The sequence below is a fragment of the Hemitrygon akajei genome, chromosome 3 (genome assembly GCF_048418815.1).
Source record: "Hemitrygon akajei chromosome 3, sHemAka1.3, whole genome shotgun sequence".
Taxonomy (NCBI): Eukaryota; Metazoa; Chordata; class Chondrichthyes; order Myliobatiformes; family Dasyatidae; genus Hemitrygon; species Hemitrygon akajei.
Window position 1 is genome coordinate 188,173,807 of NC_133126.1, and position 14,596 is coordinate 188,188,402.

The 14,596-nt window shown below is 44.2% G+C and overlaps 1 protein-coding gene across 3 annotated transcripts in view; it reads left to right on the forward strand.

Moving 5' to 3' along the window:
- Positions 1–14,596, forward strand: part of LOC140725744 (mediator of RNA polymerase II transcription subunit 12-like protein) — a 676,368-nt gene that overhangs the window by 535,063 nt on the left and 126,709 nt on the right. For all 3 annotated transcript variants that reach the window (XM_073041599.1, XM_073041601.1, XM_073041600.1), the window contains exons 26-27: positions 6,492–6,605; positions 9,217–9,434. In XM_073041599.1, the coding sequence (XP_072897700.1) occupies positions 6,492–6,605; positions 9,217–9,434 (332 nt within the window). The remainder of the gene's footprint in view (positions 1–6,491; positions 6,606–9,216; positions 9,435–14,596) is intronic.

Sequence of the window (14,596 nt, forward strand, 5' to 3'; positions counted from 1 at the left end):
TGAACGCAAATCGCGGTAACCGAACCTCACGTAATTGTGTCATCATGTCAGAGCAGCCACTTAAAGTGAACCCCAGCTCAGTGTCAGCAGTTGTGAATTATGGACATTTCCACCAATTACATTACCTACGTACATACTGCAGTTTTCACCTTGGTCCCAGGGGAACGTTCTTTCATTTTGCTGTAGCACGTGCACAGCTGAATGACGATAAACTTGCACCTGAAAGTGAGTCCATAGGTTGTGAAATCAGTTCAGTGTTGAGGTGAGTGGAGTTCTCCACACTGGTTCAGGAACCTGTTGGTGCTGAAGGGTAATAGTTGTTCCTAAACTGGTGGTGCGGGACCTAAGCTTCCCGTACCTCCTCCCAAAACTTAATTCCTACACCTCCAGGGTGTGACCAAATTACTGCTGCATAGTCTTCAGAATTAAATGACATGTGTGGCCTTCCACCTGGAAGTTATGTATGCACATTTGCATTTCATTGAATAGTTTTCAACTGATCTGAAAAGTTAAGAAGAACAACAACCATAAAAGTAACCTGAATTTGCACTTCCCATTTTGGACAAGTAGGAGAAGGAGTAAACAAACACATTTCCATTAAATGTGGGTATTATTTACTGTACTCTCTGCCCTTGTCCTTAAGTCAGAGGTTAGCAGCTTACTCCTTCTTTATCTATTATTAATTAATGGAACATTTGATGTCTCCCGGCCTGTACTAGATGATGTTCAGAAGAATGAAGGTGATAAGACCATAGACAAAGGAGTAGAGTTAAGCCATTGGCCCTTCCAGTCTGTTCCACCATGGCTGATTTGGGGAGAAGATTAAGGGGAGAAGGCAGGAGAATGGGGTTGAGAGGGATAATAAATCAGCCACGGTGGTTTGCAGATCAGACTTGATTTACTGAATGCCATAATTGTGCTTCTATTTCTTCTGATCTTATGGTCTTAAACTGAGACGAGGAGACATTTCTTCAGGTAGAGACAGGGTGAATTTGAAGCTTATTGGCACAGAGAGCTGTGCAGGCCACGCCACTGGGCATGTTTAAGGCAGAGATCAATAGGCTGTTGATTGGGAAGTGGGTTAAGGATTATGGGGAGAAGGTGGGAGAATGGTGTTGAATGGAGGCTGCGGATCATTCAACAGGTTCTGAGATCAGATGCCCATGATTGGCGAGTCCTGGGATCAAAGCCCTGAAGCCAGCAAGCTGGGAGGTTGAAGTCCCCAGGCTGGCAAAGCTGAAAGCTGGAGGCCCTATGTCTGTGTGCCCAGTGCCATGAAAGTCAGATGTCCTCAGTTGGCCTGTCTTGGGGTTGCTAACCCGTCCGTGTGTGTGCATTAGGGGTGGAGGAGAATGGGAAGGAGTTTGTTTTGCTGTTGCTGCTCGTTGTATGTTGGTTGCGTGTTGTTCTGCTGAACATGGTGGGCCTACGGGCATGCTACGTTGGCGCCAGAATGTGTGCCAGCACTTGTGAGCTGCCCCCAGCACATCATCAGAGTGTGGTGGCTGTTAACGCAAATGGCACATTTCACTTTATGTTTGATGTACATGTGATAAATAAACAAATAAATCTCAATTTAAATCTAAAAAACTGTCACTCATGATTAACCTGTGGAGCAGAATCAATGGGCTGAACGTCCTCATACTGGTCCGATGGTCTAACGTGATGTGAGCATTACTATCACAACTAGCACTTCATGTTCAACCCTAATTGCTCACTCGAAGTTGCTGAAACCTGAGCCACAACACTAGTTTTATGGAGAAGGTGCTGCCAAAGAGCTTTAGGAAAGAGAGTTCCAGGATTTCAACCCAGTCTTGAAGAAGAATATACTCCCACCTTAAAATGAAGGGACATCTGCAGGCTGTTATCACCTTTGTTGGCAACTGTGTAAGAAATATATAAAGATTGTTTGAGTTCATTTAAGTTTTCCTCTCTCCATTGGTGCAGGGAGAATCATTCAGGTTTATTGTACCTGATGTATGTCATGAAATATGTTGTATGGCAGACATAAAAAATTACCATAAGTTGCAACAAGACATAAGTAATGCAGAAGAGGAAGGGTGAGGTAATGTTCATGGGTTAAGACCATAAGATATAGGAGCAGAAGTAGGCCATTTGCTCCTTCAAGTCTGCTCCGCCATTCAGTCATGGGCTGATCCAATTCTTCCAGTCATCCCCATTCCCCTGCCTTCTCCCCATACCCTTTGATGCCCTGGCTAATCAAGAGCCTGTCTATTTCTGTCTTAAATGCACCCAATAACCTGGCCTCCACAGCCACTTGTGGCAGCAAATTTCACAGATTTACCACCCTCTGAGTGAAGTCATTTCTCCATATCTCTGTTCTAAATGGATGTCCTTCAATCCTGAAGTCATGCCCTCTTGTCCTAGATTCCCCTACCATGGGAACTAACTTTGCCATATCTAAGCTGTTCAGGTCTTTTAACATTCTAAAGTTTCTATAAGATCCCCCTCCATTCCCCTGAACTCCAGGGAACACAGTCCAAGAAGCTGCTGGACGTTCCACGTATGGTATCCCTTTCATTCCTGGAATAATTTTTGTGAATCTTCTCTGAACCCCTCCAATGTCAGTATAACCTTTCTAAAATAAGGTGCCCAAAACTGCATGCAGTACTCCAAGTGTGGTCTCATGAGTGCCTTATAGAGCCTCAACAACATCACATCCCTGCTCTTTAATTCTATACGTCTAGAAATAAATGCCAACGTTGCATTCGCCTTCTTCACCACCGACACAACCTGGAGATTAACCTTTCGGGTATCCTGCACATCTCTGCATTTTCTCTCCCCATCTAATTAATAGTCTGCCCGTTTATTTCCTCCACCAATGTGCATGACCGTACACTTTCCAACATTGTATTTCATTTGCCACTTCTTTGCCCATTCCCCTAAACTATCTAAGTCTCTCTGCAGGCTCTCTGTTTCCTCAACACTACCCGCTCCTCCACCTATCTTTGAATCATCGGCCAATTTAGCCACAAATCCATTAATCCCATGGTCCAAATCATTGACATACACCATTCAAGAATCTGATGATGGAGGGGAAGAAGCTGTTCCTGAAATATTGAGTTTGCATCCTCAGACTCCCGTATCTCCTCTCTGATGGTAGTAATCAGAAAAAGGGCTTGTCCCAGATGATTGAAGGTTGTTAATGATGGAGGCAGCCTACTTGAGGCACTGCCTCTTGAAGATGTCCTAGAGTGTGGGGAGACTCCATGATAGAGTAGTCTGAGTCTACAACCCTCTGCAGCCTCTTTGATCCTGTGCATTAGAGCACTGGATCAGTACAATTATGATCAGTAGTCAATCTCATGGATGAAGGTTTGAAAGAGGGTTTATGAAAACTGTCATGGTACAGCATTTGGCTGGAATTGGCATTCTGCTGTTTTGACAGTACCTTCCAAAACGAATATATATTGCCTTGGTCATCAGAACCCGATGCTTGAATGACGATTTAAGGGCTGAGCCAGATTGCAAAGGCTGGGGACAGGCTGAATCGAGGCGGTGGTGTTCAGGGCCCAGAGCGTATTGAACCGAATCGCCAGGCCAGATTGAATAGGGCGGCGTGTCGGGGCTGGAGGTGAAGGAAAGGCTGGTTCAGCTTGCTTCTCCGCGATGTTTACTCAGCTCTGTGCTGAACAAAGGGCCTGTGGACGGACTCTCTTTGTGGACTTCAGTTCAGAACGCTTTTTGCTTGTGTTTATTGTTTGCATCATTTGTTTATTTTTCTGCATGTTGGGTGTTTGATGGTTTTCTTTAAAATGGGTTCTTTTAGGTTTCTTTGTGGCTGTATCATGTATACATACTTTAACAATAAATGCACTTTGAACTTAAAGTATTATTGCACAACACATTTGTCCTAAAATTGGCTGGATTTAGAGTGAAACGTGATAACAATTAATTTCCTGACAATGTGATCCAACGCCTGACTCTTGCCTGGTGATGCAATCTCTACCCGATTCCACATATGGGATAACATCATTCCCTAAGTGCCACATGTTTCAGAAGACGGTTTTTCAGGCCTTCTGTGAAGGATAAATCTGGCCAAAGATCTTCGAAGCAGGTTTCCAGCCATTGTTCACGATGAACACATCTAGGAAGAATGTAGTGTGTGAGCAAGACATCTGGGAGTTGTTGGGGAAGGTACTGAACACCACAGAACCTTTTAGTCCTCAAATGCTCCGGCTTTAAGCTGCCACTTATAAAAGTACTGTACAAAAAGTAAAACACATTTTCCTCTCTGTACAGATTGTTATTCCAAAGACATTTGCAGAGGCAGCCTCCAGTTATTGTAAGAGCACGAGGCATTGGAGGAAAATGCAGATTTATTATCCCTCATACCCCCATTTTCCTGCCTCCTCCCCGTAACCACTAGAACACAGGGCAGTCCCACATTACAGCTGAAAAGTACTTTCGTGGAATTCAATCATCTCTACCCAAACATCTGAGATACTTTCGAGAAGTTTACTCTCATGGAGTTTATATAAGGGAAAAAAAAGACTAAATCGCCATGAAGGATTTTTTTTCGAATTGTTTTTCTTAACAATGACCCAGCTTTATGTTACAGAACTTCAGAATACGGCTCATTTTCTAGAAGTAACACCCACCCCTTGTAACACGAGGGTCACGTGCAGAGACATAGAGTCAAAGAACACTACAGCACAGAAACAGGCCCTTCAGCCTGTCTAATCTGTGCTGAACCATTAATCTGCCTAGTCCTATTGACTGCACCCAGATCATAGCCCTCCGTACCCCTCATCCATGTACCTATACACATTTTTCTTGTGTTGAAGTCAAATCCATATCCACCACTTGCACTGGCTCCACGCTCTCACCACCTTCTGAGTGAAGATGTTCCCCCTCATGTTCTTGTTAAACATTTAACTGTTTACCCTTAAGCCATGGCCTCTAGTTGTAGTCTCACTCAATCTCAGTGGGAAAAGCCTGCTTGTATTTACCCTACCTTTACCCCTCATAAGTTTGTATACCTTTTTTAAACCCCAAATTTGCTGATCCAGTTTACCGCGTTATCATCCAGATCATTGATATTGATGACAAACAACAATGGACCCAGCAACAATTCCCGTGGGACACCACTAGTCACAGGCCTCCAGTCAGAGAGGCAACCATCTACAACCACTCATTGGCTTCTTCTGCTAAGCTAATGTCTAATCCAATTCACTACCTCATCTCAATTGCCAAGCAACGCAACCTTCTTGACCAACCTCCCATGCAGGACCTTATCAAAGGCCTTGCTAAAGTCCATATCAACAACATCCACTGCTTTGGCTTTGGTAACTTCCTAGAAAAACTCCAAGATTGGTTGGACACAACTTACCACACACAAAGCCATGTTGACTATCCCTAATCAGTCCCCGTCTATCCATGGCTAAGGATGTTTTAAGTATCTGCACTAGCATACTATAGGGTCCAAAGGAACACTTTATAAGGTTCTGGGGATTTATCTACCCTGATTTGCCTCAAGGCAGCAAACACCTCCTCCTCTGTAATCTGTGGAGGGTCCGTCACCTCGCTGCTGCATTTGCTCACATCTACAGATTCTACGTCTGTCTCCCCCAAAAAATCCATTGAAATCTCCCGTCTCTTTTGGCTCCATGCATACATTACCACTCTGATCTTCCAGAGGACCAATTTTGTCCCTTGCTATTCTTATGCTCTTAATATTTCTGTAGCAACCTTTGGATTCTCCTTCACCTTGTCTGCTAATGCAACTTCATGTCTTCTTTTAGCACTCCTGATTTCTTTCTTAAATGCTCTCTTGCATTTCTTATTCTCTTCAAATGCCTCATTTGTTCCTTCCTGTTGATACCTGCTATGCACCTGTTTCTTAAGCAGGGCCTCAATATCTCTTGAAAAGCAAGGTTCCATAAACCTGTTATCTTTACCTTTTATTCTAAAGGAACATACAAACTCTGTACTCTAAACATTTTACTTTTGAAGGCCTCCTATCTATCATGTATAGCTTTGCCAGAAAATAACCTGTCCCACTCCACACTTGCTGGATCCGTTCTGATACCATCAAAATTGGTGTTTCTCCAATTTAGAATCTCAGCTCGAGAACTAGACCCATCCTTTCGATAATCACCTTGAAACTAATGGCATTATGATCACTGGATGCAAAATGTCCCCCAACAGTATCTTCTGTCATCTGCCCTATTTCATTCCGTAATAAGAAAGCTAGTATCACACTTTCTCTAGTTGGGGCTTCTGTGTACTGATTAAGGAAACTTTCTGAACACATTTGACAAGCTCTATCCCGTCTAGCCCTTTTGCAGTATGGGAGTCCCAGTCAATATGTGAAAAGTTATTTTAAAAAATCACCTAATATCACAACCTTATGTTTCTTGCAATCTCTCTTCAAATTTGCTCCTCTAAATCCAGCAAAATTTACAGCAATATTTTGATGTAATTTCAATATTGCTGCAATTCTGTCAATAAATTTCTTTGTTCTGCAGGTAAATCTGCCCCTGGAATCCGCTCATCCTGCGACCGGCACCTTTTAGCTGCCGCACACAACAGTATAGAAGTGGGGGCTGTGTTTGCAGTACTGAAAGCTATTCTGATGTTGGGTAAGATATTTTCACTAGAAGACACTTCAGAGCTTGTAGAAGATAGAGTCATAAAGAAACGTTTCATCAAAATGGCCTTCATAAATCAAAGTATTGAGTACGGAAGTTGAGATGTTATTTTAAGGTTGTATAAGACCTTGGTGAGGCCTAATTTGGAGTATTGTGTGCACCTCTGGTTACCTGCCTAGAGGAAAGTGTCAAAGAGTGCAAGGAAATCTTACAAGGAGGTTGCAGGGACTTGAGGAACTGAGTTATAGGGAAACATTAAATAGTTTAGGACTTTATTCCCTGAAGCGTAGGAGAATGAGTGGAGATTTGATAGCGGTATACAAAATTATGAGAGGTATAAGTGTGGTAAATGCAAGTAGGCATTTTCCACAGAGTTTGTGTGAGACCAGAACTAGAGGTCATGGGTTAAGGGTGAAAGGTGAAATACTGAAGGGGAACATGAGGGATAACTTCTTCACTTCGAGGTTGTTGAGTGTGTGGAATGAGCAGAAGTGAAGGATGCAGGTTTGATTTCAACAGTGAAGAGAAATTTGGATCAGTACATTGATGGGTTGGGTATACTCCCAGTGTATGTCATTGGGACTAGGCTGAATAATTGTTCAGCATGGACTAAATTGCCCAAAGGGCCTGTTTCTGTGCTAAAACAGTTTCTGAAAAGTTACAAAGAAAGTTCCAGACAATTACAACTGATTTTCTTGCCAGCTAACTCAGTGATGCAATTGATAGAGCTGCTGCCGAACAGCTTCAGTGACCTGGGTTCAGTCCTGGCCTCTGGTGCCAACTCTATAGGCTTGTTGCTTTGGGTTTATTCTAACACTCCTATGTCCCAGAAGTATCTGAGTTGGTTGGGCATTTGGCTGCTCTAAGTTGTTCGTAGAGTGTAGCTGAATTGAATCGCATTTAATTTAGAGATACAGCTCAGTAACAGACCCTACTGGCCCAATGGCACCACACCTCCTAATTGTACCTGTGTGCCCTATTAACCGACTAACTGGGATGTCTTTGGAATGTGGGAGGAAACTGGTGCACCCGGAGGAAACCCACGCAGTCACGGGGAGAACGTACCAACTCTGTATAGACAACTGTGGGAATTGACCCGCGTTGCTGGTAGTTGTAATTGCGTTATGCTAACCCAGTAGCGTAGCAGGTGGTGCAAAGCTATTTCAGCTCAGGGTGTTATAGTTTGCAGTTCAATTCTGGCATCCTCTGCATAAAGCTTGTGCGTTCGTTCCATAAGCATGGGTTTCTTCCAGTTGCTGCAGTTTCCTCCTACAGTCCAAAGACATACCAATTTGTAGGTTAATTGGTCACTGTAACTTGTACTACTGGGCTGGAGTTGAATAAGTGGGTTGCTGGGTGATGTGGCTCGATATGCTGGAAAGGCCTGTTCTGTGCTGTAGCTCTAAAAATAACTTAAAATAAAATGAGATTATGTGTAGGATTGATGCTGGATGATCAGTGTGGACTCAAGGTCTCGATTCTATGGTTTATCTGTCCCTGACTCTTAATTGGCGAAAGACATGGACTTGAGGCAGGCCATTTAGGTTCCAATCCTCCTTTTGCACATCCATTGGATGGGTCAGCTTTTAATGCATTGCTTAAGACCATTGCTGAAGAAATTGAGAAAAATATTTATTCTTGTTCTAAGTTACTGGCCATACATAGTTGGAATGATGCATGACGGATTCTTGCAATCATTGTATTAGATCCAGCGTTTCCCTCACATTGTAACATTTTGCCAATAGTCATTAACTGTAAGCACAGGAGATTTTGCAGATGCTGGAAATACAGAATAACACATACAAAATGCTGGATGAACCATCAGGTTGGAGGCTACCCAGAGGCAATATCCGTTAGAGGATGAGGTGTTGGAGAAGTCCGAAGCAGGAAGGGGAGAGTGAGGCACTCGCAGGTGATGGAGCAGTCTCAGTTTGGAGGAACACCACCTCATTTATTTAGTTAGTTAGTTAATTAGTCAGTCAGTCAGTCAGTCAGTCTGGGTAGCCTCCAACCAAATGGCACGAGCAATGATTTATCTAACTTCTGGTATTTTTACCCCCTTCCCTTCCCTCTTCTTTCATTCCCAACTTTGGATCCCCTCTTACCTCTTATCCTCTCCTCACATGCCAACCACTTTCCTCTGGTGCCCTTTCTCTTTCCCTTTCTCCCATGGTCCACTCTCCTATCCTATCAGATTCCTTCTTCTTCAGCACTTTACTTTTTCCACCCATCAGTTCCCAGCTTCTCACTTAACCTCCCCTTTCCCCAGCCACTTACCTTCCCCCTCACCTAGCTTCACCTATCACCTTCCAGCTTGTATTCCTTTCCCCTCCTCCCACCTTCTTATTCTGGCTTCCTCCCTCGGTCCTGATGAAGGCTCTCAGCCCGAAATGTCGTCTGTTTATGTCTTTCCATAGACGCTGCCTGGTCTGCTGAGTCCCTCCAGCATTTTATGTCTTATAATAGTTATTGACTCCCCTTGCGGGCTTGTTTGAATGAGGTTCCAGTGACCTTGCTGGCTCTGAGGATTTTACAGGTTAAAATGCCTGAAGTTACAATGTGTGATCTATATTATCTAAAATTGTTTTGTTTTTGTGTCCAGGGGATGCAGAATTGGGCAATAGTGGTGTCAACGCTTCCAACACGGATGACTTTGGTGTGAGTGGTTTTCTGGCCCCCATCAGCATCCACGATGACATCACTGACGACGAGCTTCTGAGCTCCGACAAAAACGCCAAGTCAATCCGGCGCACCGTTTCCATAGAGACAGCCAACCTGAGCGAGTACGCCAGGTTTGTGCTCAGGACCATCTGTCAGCAGGTAGGAATAAATACAGATATAAAAGAAAGAGGTTGTGACGCAAGTTAAGGCAGAACATGCTGCAAGTAACGTCAGATTCCACCTGTGTGGAAAGAGAAAATGGTTTGGTGTTTCTGGTCGATGGCCTTTCATTAGAACTGAGAAGAGTGAAAGATGCAGGGGAAGCAGGAGAGAAGGAATGGATAGAGAGGGGAAAACTGAGTAACGGCTTAGAAAATGGGTGACATGGAAAACTGAGTAACGGCTTAGAAAATGGGTGACATGGGTGATATGGTGACATGGTAGTGACAGCATAACACTACTACACCGGCAGCGACCCGAGTTCCATTCCCGCTGCTGTCTGTAAGGAGTTTGTACCTTCTCCCTGTGACTGCATCGGTTTCCCCCAGGCGCTACAGTTTCCTCGCACATTCCAAAGATGTTCTGTTATTGGGTTAATTGGTCACATGGGTGGCATGGGCCGTTGGGCTGAAAGGGCCTGTTATCATGCTGCATCTCTTGATCAATAACGATGATGAAATGACAGAAGTGCAAACGGAAAATGGGTGGATATGTAATGACAAAAGAGGTTCACCTACAGAAAGTGGTCTTGGGATAAGCTGCATTGGAGATGCATTAGAGGACAATCGCGATAATGTTCCTGGGAATGAAAGGGTTAATGCAAGACCATAAGTCGTAGGAGCACAATTAGGCCATTTAGCCCATTGAGTCTGCTCCGCCATTCCATCGTGGCTGAACCCAGATTCTGCTCAACCCCATACACCTGCCTTCCCGCATATCTTTTGATGCCTGACCGATCAGGAATCTATCAACGGACTGGGCCTCCACTGGTGTCTGTGGCAGAGCATTCCACAGATTTACTACTCCCTAAAAAAATCCCTCCTTACCTCTGTTCCAAAAGGTTGCCCCTCAATTTTGAGGCTGTGCCCTCTATTTCTGGATAACCCCACCATAGGAAACTTCCTCTCCACGACTCAGTGATGCTCACAGTGTCATAGCGACCAATCTCTAATTGTGCCACGAGTTCATTCACCTTATTCCTACGTGCATTTAAATACAGCACCTTCAGTCCTGCATTCTTCACCCTTTTGAATTTTGCCTCTGTGGTACAATTTAACTCTTTGCTCTGTTTGCATTTGTACCCAATCATTGGCTTGTCTTTCCTTCATCCATGTTACATGTTACATCCATCATCTACTTGTAAACCTGCTGGCTCATCCTCAGCTCTATCATCCTGGTTCCCATCCCCCTGCCATATTAGTTTAAACTACTCCCAACAGCCCTAGTAAACCTGCCCACAGGAATATTGATCCCCCTCAGATTCAAGTGTAACCTGTCCCTTTTGTGCAGGTCCCACCTGCCCCAGAAGAGTTCCAATTATCCAGAAATCTGAATCCCTGCCCCCTACTCCGATTCTTCTGCCATGCATTTATATACCACCTCATTCTATTCCTGTCCTCTCCGTTACGTGGCACAGGCAGCAATCCCCAGATTACTACCCTTGCGGTCCTGCTTCTCAGCTTCCTTCCTAACTCCCTGTAGTCTGCTTTCAGGACCTCCACCCGTTTTCTACCTGTGCCATTGGTACCAATATGTACCACAACCTCTGACTGCTCACCCTCCCTTTTTAGGAGGGAGGTTCATTTGATGGCCTTGGGCCTGTACTCGCTGGAGTTTAAAAGAATAAGGAAGGATTTCATTGAAACCTGGAGAATATTGAAATACCTGGATAGAGTGGATATAGAGAAGATGTTTCCAATAGTGGGGGAGTCTAGGGTCAGGGGGCATAGCCAGAGAAATCAAGGACATCTATTGGGAACAGAGATGAGGAAGGATTTGTTTGGCCAGAATGTGGTGAATTTGTGGATTTCATTGCCTCTGATGGTCGTGGAAGCCAAGTAATTAGGTACATTTAAAGTGGAGGTTCATAGGTTCTTGATTAGTAAGGGTATGGGAAGTAGGCAAGAGGATGGGGTTGAGGGGGAGAATAAATCAACTATGATGGAATGGCGGAGCAGACTCAATGGGCTGAATAGACGAGGAGGTCAGGGGTAGAAAGGAGTATATTTTGCTGATGTTTTGTCTGTTTTGTCATATTTTGGCAAAACAGTATGACATGCTGTGTTTTATTGCCGGGAGGCATTGTGACACTTGTCCTGAGAACACCATCAGATTGTATTGGTTGTTAACGAAAACTATGCATTTTGCTGTATGTTTCTATGTATGTGATAAATAAATTAGGTGTGTAAGATAATGAGGGGCATCGATCATGTGGATAGCCAGAGGCTTTTTCCCAGACCTGAAATGGCAATCATGGGGGGGGGGGGTGGGGGGGGCACAGTTTTAAGGTGCTTGGAAGTAGGGACCGAGGGGATGTCAGGGGTAAGTATTTCACACAGAGAGTGATGAGTGCGTGGAATGCACTGCCGGCAGGATAGGGTCTTTTAAGAGCCTCTTAGTTAGGTACATGGAGCTTAGAAAAATAGAGGGCAATGCGGTAGGTAAATTCTAGGCAATTTCTAGAATAAGTTACATGGTCAGCACAACATTGTGGGCTGAAGGGCCTGGTAATGAGCCTTCTATGTTCTAAATCTAATCTTGGCTCTTGAATCTAGACAGTTGCAGAGGAAGTGCTGTGCAGGTAGACAAATGAGATGCAAGGACCATGACAAGGTAGATTGAGAGATCAAATGTACATCTCTAACACTAAGTGTTTGTTGGAAGAGTTGGGAAACACAAATGAATTAAAGATGCTGGAAATCTTAAAATATTTTAAGAATCAGTTTTAATATCACTGACATATGTTGTGAAATTTGATGTTTAGTGACAGCAGTACAGTGCAATACATAAAAAATAATATGAATTCCTATCAGAAATATATATAGAAATTAAATTAATTAAGCAGTGCGAAATGTGTGCAGAAATAGTCTTCCCGAACCGTTTCAGCCCAAAACATCGACTGTGCTTTTATCCATAGACGCTGCCTGGCCTGCTGAGTTCCTCCAGCATTTTCTGTGTGTTTCTCAGGTTTCTAGCAACTGCAGATTCTCTCCTGTTTTTTCAGAAATAGGTGGTGTTCATGGGTTCGTTGGTTCACTATCCGTTCAGAAATCTGATGGCTCAGGGATGGAGGCTGTTCCTAAAATGTTGAGTGTGGGTCTTCAGGCTCCAGCCCTCCTCCTTGATGGTATCAATGAGAAGCAAGAATAAGCAGAAAATGCCGGAAAAGCAGGAGGGTGGGGCTGCATCTGTGAATATTTGGGGCTTATGAGGAGAGAGAAACTAAAATGGCCATTGTAGAAAGTGATACAGGTGCATGAGTAGCGGGTAATAGTGAAGATGAAAGGTCCACCACTCTCCATTGCACATCAATAGCTCTGCCATGGAGAACGTGAAGAGTGGTGTGCACATAATGGACAATCTAACCTGGATCCACAATATTTCATTTGGCAAGAAGGCCAGAGTAAGGCCTACGCTTTCTGAGGAAATTGAGATGTCCAAGGCTCCCTGCCCCCATTCTAGCAGCTCTCTGGAGCAGCACCATCGAGAAAATCCTGTGCAGCTGCATCGTTGTGTGGTACGGAAGCTGCAAGGCAGCAGACCGCAAGACCCAGTAGAGGAGAGTAAAAACCGCCAAGAGGATCTCTGGGATCTCCCTCCCTCCCCCGATTCGTCACATTTACCCGGAGCGTTGTATACGAAGGGCCAGAAGCATTGTTGAGGATCCTTACCACTCATCCCACAATCAGTTTGACTCACTACCATCAGGAAGGAGGTACAGGAGCATCAGGACTAGGACAACCAGACTGGATAACAGCTTCTTTCCTCAGGCTGTGAGACTAATGAATACCCTGCCACCACTGAGTGTCATCACTAGGACAGCGAGCTGTTTACTGTTTACCTGCGCTGCATATGACATGCATTCTCAATTGTATTTTATCAGCTTACTTGTGTCAGTACTTTGTTTTACAGAACTGTGCAAAAGTTTCAGGCATATATATATATATAACCCTATATATATATATATATATATAGAATACGGTTAGGGTTAGTGAGCTAGTGAGCCCACGACTTTTACACAGTTCTGTATTTGTCAACGTGGAGCGAAAAGCAAGCTTGTAAATTTGACGGGAGCAAAGGTTGTTGGGAATGGCAAGGGTGGAGCGCCGCAGCAGGAGTGTGGGACAGGCGGCAGAGAAGGAGTGCCAGGAACGTGGAGTGGTGGTGCAAGTGCAGACAAACTCTGCTGTGAGACACCTGGCAAGGTTATTTGATTCTATTCAATTGGTTTATTGATAATTGCAGAATCTCTCTCTGGTGTTTCCTGCTCCCTCCCCTCCCTCTTCCCTTTCTTCCCATTCATCATTCCCCTCTCCCTGCCACTTTCCTACTCTCAGTCCACAATAGGGACCCATATCAGAATCAAGTTATCATCACTCACATATGTCATGAAATCAGTTATTTTTGTGGCAATGGCACAGTGCAATAACATAAATTACTACAGTACTCTGTGTGATATATGTTTTGTGGGTGCATCATAGTCGAAAGGAACGTTGTTTCATTTGGTTATATATATGTGGTCACATGACAATAAATTATGAACTTGAACTTGAAAGTAAACGGGAGAATCCCACAGAGGTTGGTGCCCTGAGATGCCCAGAGAGGTCGTGCAAAGGTGGCTGCTTTAGAGAAGCTTCACTACAAAGGTGTATGTCGAAAGTGAAGGCTGGTAGAATGAACAGAAGGAATGAGGGCTGACAGCAGAAGTATGGAAAATGGAAGAGCCATAGTTGTAGGTGGAGGGACTTCATTGGGCAAGAAAAATACAAGACATCGCAAATTACTGTTGACATTTCGGGCCAAGACTCTTCAGCAGGACCCATATATGTAGCTAGTGTGTCCCCAAGACTATTGCACAGTACTGTATTTGTCAATGTGGAGTGAGAAGATTTTCTCAAAGTGTACACATTGCAGTTTGCATCAGTGGTGCAGAGGTCAAGAGGACTGAACGCTTCACGTTCCTGGGACTGAACATCACCAGTAGGCTGTCTTGGTCTGACCACATTGACACCAAGGTCAAGAAGGCTCACCAGCACCTCTACTTCCTCAGGAGGCTAAAGAAATTTAGCACATCCCCTTTAACCCTCAGCAATTCTTACAAA